The following is a 10,380-nucleotide window of genomic DNA, read 5'->3' on the forward strand; positions in this document are numbered from 1 at the left end:
TCAGTATGTATCCTTAAAACGGTTTGACATTTCTCTCCCCTCAGGGGTCAACTTTCACTTGCACGAGTTGTTAGAGGGGTTCATTGCAGAACTGGGAGGGATCTCAATTCAGTCAATCTTTCTGTGACTTAATCTGCCAGTTTGGGTTCCAAAGAGGCAAGGGAAGAGTGCCCCCCTTCCACATCCTACCACCTTGACATGTATCATTTATTTTAACAGGATCCTCAATATTCCAGTATGTGAACAATGATGGGCACATTGTATGCACTTAATATTTGTCTAAAGAATTAACCTTAGTATTTCATGTAAATCTTAATATTTTGGTTCTTTCTCTCCCAGCCCCACTGCATTTTATTGCCTTTGGGAGTCTTATCCCATTTTAATTTGGGGAGAGGCATTTCTAGACTTCTCAGGGACTTCCAATTTGGCTTACCACAAAAGGATGGGAGGGGATTTCTACTTAGCTCCTTAAAGTGGCGCCTTCCTACCGTCTCAGCTCAGGCTTTGGCTTTTGGCCACTCTGACCCAATTTTAACTGTGCATTTGCGTTCAATGCAGACTTTATTCTTAAGTTTAAACCACATTAACTATTCGTAGCCCATTCCTTTGAACTCGAGCCATTGCAGCAGACACACCCGGGGAGCGGTCGGCCTCCTTGCTCGCCACAGACACGGGTTCCAGGGCTGCCAACAGAATGGGTGCCACACGGCCAGTTGCGTGCCAGGCCGGCCTCACGGGCCTCAACTTCTCAGCCTCCACCATCACCCAGGAGCCCGCCAAGCCCATGTCGCCCCGCTGCACCACGATGACGTCGATTTTTCCAGTTCACAAGGTCCACCCTCTCCTTCCGAGTCAGCCTCTGTGGGCCCTTGAGGGTGACTCCGGCCCCAGAGGACCTTGGCACCGCGCGAGGTGTGGCGTCGCTCCGGCCGTTGCAGGTCCCCGTGCACCCTCAGCGCTCCCTGCACCTGATGAACCCCACGCAGTCCACAGGGCCTTGAACGGTGTGAAGCGCATGCGCGTCAGGTCTGACATGCGCACTGGCTTCTCCGATGTGGGGCACGTGCACCACTTGTGTGTGGGTTTCCCTGGGTCTGTGGCCTTGACCTCTGGGGTCTGCCACGGAATCCAGGCAGCGCTTCGTCCTTGTCTTTGCCTGCGGGGCCAGCACTGGGCTCTTGTCAGGCATCCTCCGGGCCATTCCCAGGGCAGCCTTGGGCGTGAAGAGTTCCTTCTAGAGGAAGGCCGCACTGGTTCTGTTCTGCGGCTGCGCAGTTCCTCCTGGTCCACAAGCTGGTCTGTTTCCCAGCTGCTTCTGCAGTGCTGTCATCGCCAGGCGTTCTCCACCTTCTGCAGTGAGGTACCCCGGGATCGCTGCATGCTCGTACAAGAAGCCATCTAGGGTGACCACGGGCCGTGGCTGCGCTGCAGCCACAGGCCTGGAGGGCATCCCGGCTCCGTTCGGATGCTCTGGTCCTGTCACCTGCAGCTGCTGTGCCCTTCTTCTCCGGGCAGGTGTAGATGGATCCGGCAGGTGTAGACAGTCCTGCCGTGTGGTTCTTGCCTGGCAGTGTCGTCCTCACAGACCACACCTAGTTCCTTTGCTGCTGCTTCAGTTGCACCGGTATTTTGGTTCTTACGTCCGGGTTATTATTCAGCACTGTAAGTATTTAACAAAAACTAAGAGGAATAATTCATATGGCAGGTAAGTTCTTGGTAGAGTGCTTTTGAGGGAAATATGGTTATCATGACTAATTTTTAGGCTCTCTTACATTATAACAACATATGTTTACTCTTTTTGTGTTAAAAGGAATTGGTCTTTTGTGGTGAAATTAATAAAAATTGTGGTTCAGTAGGTCTTGTTTCACAGATCAATTAAAATGTAGTGAAATTGTTTATTTTGGATTCTACTTATGGGATTATACATATGAATTTCTCAATTTTTCAGTCAACTCAGACATATTGAAATTTAATTTTTTAAGGTTTAATTTATTTTGGGAGAGAGATAGAATGAGTGAGGGAGGGTCTGACGGGAGAGAGAGAGAAAGAGAGAGAGAATCCCAGGCAGGGTCTGTATTGGCAGTGAAGAGCCCAACACAGGGCTTGAACTCATGAACCATGTGATCGTGACTCCAGCTGAAATCAAGAGTTGAGTGTTTAACCAACTGAGCCACCTGGGTACCCCTTGAAATTTAATTTTTAAAATGATGCCCTAATTATAGTTTTAGAATGAAAGCAAAATGTGATTTTATCAGATCTTCATTATACATATATATGTATATATATCTGTTACTCAGATATAAGGCCTTAGTATTAAAAAATGTGGTTGTAACAGGAGGCTATAGACATTAGTAAAATAACAGTATAAACTAATTATATTTTTACAAGTAGAGGGGCTGAAGAGAAATTAGGATGAAAAGCAATACGGTTAAAAATATATAAACATACAAAGAAAAAGTTTCAAAGATAATAAAGGGAATTAACACAATTTTTTAACCTAATGAAATATTAGTAAAAAAACACAAATGTTAAAATAATTGATAAATTACATTACCTGAATGCTGAGGAAAATACCATGAACAGTGGCATATAGTCATGTATTTCTATTGAATATATAAAATGGCTTAAGAAATTTGAAAATACAGTTGTGATATATGGCTAAACATAATGGGCTGAATCAACACTCTTGCCATTACTCCTTCCTAGAGCCTGCCTAAAATGACAATAAGAGATTTTTTAAACCCATAAAATCACTAAGATATGGATACCAGGAGAAATGACCACAGAAGTTGGAAGCTGGAAAGCAAATCTATGAGGAGTAACCAACTTAGATTCAAGAAGTTAGGATGCTATGGGTCCTGCCTGGGGGTGGGGGTGGGGCGGAAAAGCCAAGAAGAAGCAAGTTGATTTCCAATGGATAGCCCTCAAAAGGATCAGGGATTATAGGCATCAAGCACCTGCGTGGTGAGTGGGACTAAAAACTGGAGATTTGATTGAAAATCTTTTAAGAGTAACTAGACTCCTAGACCATCCCATCCCGTCCTCTTGCATATAGGAAACTGCACCTTCCCCCATCATTCACCCCTCCCTCTAGTAGAATATTGGAGATTACTTCTCTGGAATATTGAACCAAGAAGCATGTGCTCAGGGCCATCACATATATCTATGGGGGAAAGATAAAAATAGAGGGATGAAGATAATATGTACATGGTGAAAAGGGAGATTCTTTCTCCACCGCACACCTACTTCATTCACTTATTCGACTCTCAGAATACTCCTAGCTAGGTTGCTATCTCCTGGGCAGGAAACTGGAGAATTCCTGTGTAAAGAAAAACCTGCCCATGATTACAGCAGAGTTTATTAGAGCAATTGAGAAGTGCTCCCCAAATTGCCCACAGAGAATAGTCTCTGGCCATAAACACCGAGCCTCAAATTTTGCTTTTTAGTGCCTTTCTCTGCAATGTGGAAGGACGGCCTAAAAGAAACAAACAGAAAAAAATGCCTCAGATGGTAAAAAGGCAATGAATGGAGTGTAAGACTATGTAAAAAATAAAACTCCAAAATTAGGATACTCAGGTTAAAGTAGTTTCATGTGTTTTAAAGAAGATATTGCATCCTCATACAGCCATATAAGGAGTGAGAATGGGTGGGACCAAAAAAATTTCCATTACAAATCTATTAAAACTACTTGGCTTTAAAAACTGTCTATACTTAGTACTTTTTTACATTGAGAGTTAAATTTCAAAAACTCATGATTTATTTATTTATCAACTTATTGCTATCTAGGACTCATAATCATTTGTTCTATGAAGAGTATCTTTAATGTACAGGAAAAATACATGTAATAACATACATAATATACACATAATAGTATATTAATATGTTTATTGGTATAGTAATTATATATAATTAAATATATGAATTATTTATTTATATGTAGGTTTAAGCCAGTCAGAAAATAATCAATAGCCATTGCAAATAGCTTGGGATAGGAGTGAGAGATAAAACCTGATCAAAGCTATCTTTGATGCTTTGAAAGATGTAAAGAGACGCATATTGGGGCTTTTGGGAGAGAAAACATTTTTATCTCTCATGGAAGCTGCTAGAAGAGACACTGTCTTCTTTTGGATGATATGAAGCAAGACTGGGAGAGCTAGAACTTACACAATTTTTCTGTATAAGGGAAATTATCCATAGGATAGAACAATTACTACATAAGGCATATTAAACAGAAGGAAGAAACTGGCCATTTGTAATATTGTTTGAGCCACTGGACCATCAAATTTTCTCTGACTACTTTAGTTTTATGAGCTAATAGATTCACTTTATTCTTAGGCCCAGTTTCAGTTCTTTTTTTCTGTTGCTAAAAAATGAAAGATTCCAGGGGAACCTGGGTGGCTCAGTTGGTTAAGTGTCCAACTTTTTATTTCAGCTCAGGTCATGATCTGAGGACTCTTGAGTTGTCGGGCTCCATGCTGATGTGTGGAGCCTGTTTGGGATTCTCTCTCTCCCTCTCCCTCTGCCCCTCCATCCTTTCTCTTTCTTTCTCAACAGAAATAAACTTAGAAAAAAAAAAAGAAAGATCTTGATTCTGAAATAATTTTATAATGTATACCAAGATCACAAAAATGTGACTCCTTTTTAGTATGAATGGTCCTCATTTATAGGTAATTACCTATTCTTGCATAAGAAATTACTATAAAACCTTGAGACTTCAAATGTAAGTAGATATTTATTAGACAGTTTCCATGGATCAGGAGTTCAGGGGTGACTTGGCTGTGTGTTCTGGCTCAGAGTCTCTCAGGAGGTTGTACTCCAGTAAGTAGTGGGTCCGGGCTGTAGTCTGAAGGTAGATTGAGGCTGGAGGACCCGCTTCCCAAATAGGCTGACGGCAGGAGGCTAATCTATTCTTGGTTACATGAGTTAGCCCTATTATAGGAATGGTCTACACAAACCCATGGATAACAGAAGACCAGGATCATTGGGGACCATCTTGGAGGCTGCCTATTACACTCAGATGTTAGAAATGCTTCAGAGTCAACATTCATTGAAAGTTTAGAACCTTTAAAAATGTAGCTTACTGCTTGGGCCTCATGTGAAGTGAATTGTGAAAAAGAGAAGGGAGAAAGAAATGGAAGAAAGAAGGTGCACACTTAAAATCAAGATGGAGATTTTTCTTTCTTCTTGAGGTAGGTCTGCATTATATATTTCCTCTTAGAATAGCTTTTGCTGCACCCCAAATATTTTAGACCATTGTGTTTTCATTTTCATTTGTCCCCATGAATCTTTTGATTTCCTCTTTGATTTCTGGCTGGACCATTCATTATACTGTACACTGGAAACTAATATAACACTGTATGTTAATTATACTTAAAAAAATAGAATCAAGGTTGGAGAGTTTCACACAGGCTATAAAGAAGTCAAAGTCATTGATTTCTGGGTAAAAGAAGCCTGGAACATGTTCCATGGTGGCTTCGCAGAGACCTTGCAAGACCTAAGAAATAATGGCTATGGCAGTGTGCCGAGGATGGCAGGATCCAAGTCCAAGAGATCTGAGCCTCTCAGGGTTCCAGGACAATAAATTGACCAGGGGGCAGAAAAGCCACCAGACTGGGGGTACCACAGAGACTCAGAGTCCAACCAAGAGAACTTAAAGAGAATTTTTTAAAGAATTTTTTCCATACAAAAGTGTATGGACTAATTTCATACATATTACATTAGTATGTATATAGTACTTTACATTTCACATAGTTACATCAACAGAGTTGACTTGTTTTCCTGTTAACCAGATGAAGATGGCAGGTGAGAAATTATATTGCAGATATTACAGATAGGACGTTTGGGCACTTAGAGGTCTACCATGTTTTTCCCAGTGTAGCAATAGTTTATTAGACTCTCCAAAAGTGTGATTTGTGGAACATTTTTGTTCTTACTGACCAGAAACCTGGCCTCCATTGCTTGGCCATGGTGCCCACATTCTATACTTTTTGGTGTTCTATCTTTAAAAGGATTAAGCTTTTACAGTTCTTATCAGGGGAATATATAACTACTAATCTGTCAGCGAGAGTTAAATAATTAATTCCTTGCCCAGCACTCCTTTCTTCCTAGAGATAAGAACAGCTGAAGTAGATCAAATTAAGGATGAGACCTTGTCTCGAACATCTCTACATTCCTAGTAACTGGCAGGGTAGATGAGTTTCATTTCTAAAAGTCCAGAAACAGGGTCATCTGGGGGACTCAGTTGGTTAATTGTACAACTTCAGCTCAGGTCATGGTCCCTAAGTTCGTGAGATCGAGCCCCGTGTTGGGCCCTGTGCTGACAGCTCAGAGCCTGGAGGCTGCTTTAGATTCTGTGTCTCCCTTTCTATCTCTGGCCCTCCCCCACTCACGCTCTGTGTCTGTCTCTCTGTGTGTCTCAAATAAACATTGAAAAAAAAATTTTTTTAAACCTAAAAGCAAACAAGCAAAATGTTTGTGGGAATGATCTTAAGTAGGTATTTTTAATGAAGGATTAATAATGCAGCATAGCATATGGGAAAGAACTCCAAATCAGAACATACAAACTACGCCTACTGTTAATAGAAGTTATGCTTTTACTACACCCCCTGGTAAGTGCTTTATATGCATTATCTAATTTGATTCTCTCTATGAAGACGTACTCTATGAAGTAGCCACTACTATCAGTTCCATTTTATGATAATCCTGAGGCTTGGAGAGGTTAATTTGTTCACGGTCATACAATTGTCAAGTGGAAGGTTGGAATTCAACCCAGATTGGTTGATACCCATGTCCTAGGTTGTAGCTATGATAAGTCGTGGCTCTGTCACGAGTTAGTTTTATTGTTTTCTTTATTGTCTCAGTTTCCTCATTATGCACATGAAATAATGGCATGTCTGTCTCACAGAACTGCTGTGATGATTGAGTCTGGTCAGGTATTTGATAAAATGTATGTATGAATATATCTAAAATGAAAGTGCTTTGTACAGAGGGAAATGTTCATGTACCTAATTTATTTTAATTAAGGTATTTTACCAGCTAGCCATGTCATCTTGGGCAACTCTTTTAGCTCCCTGTCTTCAGGTTCCTCACCTGGTAATTACAGGTATTGGACTAGATGGTCCCCAGGTTCTTTCCAGCTGTAATGACTCCAAGTTCATTAAAAGAAAAGCTACAATCATGAGAGCCTGATTGGACTATGGGGAGGTGGGAATGGATCCAGAAGGGACATGGCAAAGTGGGGCATGAAACTAGCAGGGACAAATCTCCATGATAATCATGACGCCAGAGAGCAGGTACCCCGGGGTTTTTTCTCCATCTAATTGTCTTCTCCTGTTACTTTGCCTTTAATAACACATTTAAGAGTATCTCCAGTTGTGGGCATCTCTCTTGCTCTGAGTGGACAGCCAATTTCATGGCCAAAAGCTCCCATCTTGGAGAGTGATGGGGCCCAGCTGGAAAATTCCTTTGGTAAAGAAATAAGCAGTTGTAACCTTTGGCAAGAGCTCAGTCTTCTTGGGGAATCTGGGTCAAGGTGAGAGGGCAAGATTTAGTGAGAACAGCGGATTCTGTGCTATCTAATAGCCACGTGATTCTTCCAGTAGGACCTGTGTGGAGCAAGGTTTATGGTCCTCAGTCTCTCCCATTCTTCACCTCTTCCCTCTCCCTTCCTCACTCCCACACTGTCCATGATGGTCTCTTCTTTGGGTTCTCCTTCTCCTACCGAATGTCATTGACCTTCCTTGGAAAGATGAATTTCTACTCTAAAATATCAGGGATTATTCTTGGATGAGATATTATATGAAGCAAAAGGTTTTTCCTCCAGAAAGGTAGAATCATTTTGTACCCTCATCAGTAGTAATGTGAATGCTCTACCCCTTGATTTATACCTTTTATATTAAAGTCATTACTACATTGTCTTTCTTATGTTTGTGACTATTTTACCTTCATCAATTGTATTTCAAAAGTATTTTACATAGTGGTTTTTCTGACATAACCAAGTTTTGAATTTGGATCATATTTTTCTCTTCTATTTTTTGTTTTAGTGCTATATTTCAGAAATTTTTCTGCATACTTAGATTATATTTATTTCAAAAGTTTATCCTTTATCAATTTAAAATACTAAATTCACATATTAAATTATTACCAATATTTAAAAATTTCAAATATTTCTGTATATTCTTGTGGCACATGTATATTTTGTCAGAATAGTTATCAGTGTTTATAATGCTTTTTAATATCTGAAAGTTCACATCTTTTTAATTATTAATCGTTTTTCAAAAATTTCTTAGCTTGTCTCAATGATTAACTCTTTCATGTCAAGGAGGGACAGATTATTTACAGAGCATAGGCCATAGCTGCAATCTATTATGAATCTGTTGGTAAGCTCTAACACAATGACTATATCAATAAAACATTATGAGCTATAGCCATGCACTACTTGGTAATTGAAACTACTTATTTTTTCTCTGCATTAAGGCCCTTCAGCACTTGATGGTGGTGTCAATGGACCCAGTGTAATTAAACTCAAGCAAACTAAATATGTGGTTTGTATCTTCATGGCTGCAGGTGGTTCGATTTGCTTCTAATTGAGGTCTGAATCCGCATCTGCCCAGAGACAATGATTCCTGCAGTCTACAAGGCCAGTGACCTCTCAGGAAATACTCAAATTAACCCATACATTTCTAGCACCATTGACAGTCCTATCCGTGGGTCCAGCTGTCACTCATGGCTCTCTGTAAGCAATCCATGATAATGACAGCCAACACCTATTCAATGGTTACCTTGTACAGCATTGTGTATTGAGCATCTCCATGAATTTTTTGTAACCCACCAAGTAATCTTATAGTCCAGGGGCTCTTAATGTTTTCGCTTTATGGTGAATAAATCAGTCTTAGTCTGGAAGTAACAGGGAGAAGTTCATAAAGTGAGAAGGTATCGGACAAAACTCCAAAGTCTGAAACTTTAAACACAGTACCATGCTATTCTCAAGTAGTAAAATTGAAAAATTGTTGGGGTCAGTAGTGAGCTATACTAGCCTCCCTTTGGTATTCTCAATATGAAGACTTCCCCAAGAGACTTGTTCCATAACTTTAGTGGGCACTTATGTTAGCCTCAAGAAAATATCATCAAAGTTGAGTTACACAGTAGTTTTCTGGGCCAGTTAGAAAATGATATATTAAATACATTCATATAAAATTTGTAAAATTATTTTAAACAGGAAAAATAACTATTCTTCAGGATAAATGAAGAAATTTAAAAAATTTATTTACTTGGCTATTTGAGACTGAAGGGCTATTTCAGTTTTAATCAGGAGTGATGCCCCTGATGCTCTTATAAAACTGCAGAAGTATGATGAATTTACAAAGGATTAAAAAACTTTCAATGAATGATCTCTGTAGTAATCACAGCATTTCTGTTGTTGTAAGTTTCTAGTCAATTTTGAAAATATCTCTTTAATTTGCATGAGACTTCAGCAGTGAATTGTCTTCTCTCTTTTCTGATTTTAGAAGCACCAAGCCAATGATTGGGGGAGGAAATATTACAGAGGTCACTTATTTCATCCTTTTGGGATTCTCTGATTTCCCCAGAATCCTAGCAGTGCTCTTTGTTGTATTCCTGCTAATCTACATGATGACTCTGACTTTGAACTTGGGCCTCATCATCTTAATAAGGATGGACTCTCACCTCCACATGCCCATGTACTTCTTCCTTAGTAACCTGTCCTTCATGGATATCTGCTATGTGACCTCCACGGCCCCCAAGATGCTCTCCAACTTTTTCCAGGAGCAGCAGACTATCAGCTTTGTGGGTTGTGCTGTTCAGTACTTTGTTTTTTCACTTATGGGACTGAGTGAGTCTTGTCTCATGACCGCCATGGCTTATGACCGATACGCCGCCATTTGTAATCCTCTTCTCTATTCATCAGTCATGTCACCCACCCGCTGTATTTGGATGGTGCTGGGGTCCTATCTGGCCGAACTCTCTGCTTCTGTATCCCAGTTGTGTGTCATACTTCAGCTTCACTTCTGTGGACCTAACGTCATCCACCACTTCTTCTGTGACATGCCCCAACTGTTAGTCCTGTCCTGCACTGACACTTTCTTTGGACAGCTATTGCTGGCTATATTAACAATGATCTTTGCCATACTTAATGCCCTCATTATCATAATATCTTATTGCTATATTGTCATTTCCATCATGAAGATCACGTCAGCTAAAGGCAGGTCCAAGGCTTTCAACACCTGTGCTTCTCATCTCACAGCAGTGTCCCTCTTCTATACCTCGAGTACCTTTGTCTATTTGAGTTCCAGCTCTGGCGGTTCCTCCAGCTTTGACAGATTTGCATCAGTTTTTTACACTGTGGTTATCCCCATGTTGAAT

The 10,380-nt window shown here is 40.3% G+C and overlaps 1 protein-coding gene across 1 annotated transcript; it reads left to right on the forward strand.

Moving 5' to 3' along the window:
* Window positions 1-9,519: 9,519 nt before the first annotated feature.
* LOC115272380 (olfactory receptor 5AN1-like) lies at window positions 9,520-10,380 on the forward strand (the record flags this gene model as incomplete). The annotated part of the gene is made up of 1 exon (XM_029915464.1): window positions 9,520-10,380. A coding segment is annotated over exon 1 (861 nt), but the record flags the coding sequence as incomplete, so codon positions are not given.

The sequence above is a fragment of the Suricata suricatta genome, chromosome 11, assembly GCF_006229205.1.
Source record: "Suricata suricatta isolate VVHF042 chromosome 11, meerkat_22Aug2017_6uvM2_HiC, whole genome shotgun sequence".
Classification (NCBI taxonomy): Eukaryota; Metazoa; Chordata; class Mammalia; order Carnivora; family Herpestidae; genus Suricata; species Suricata suricatta.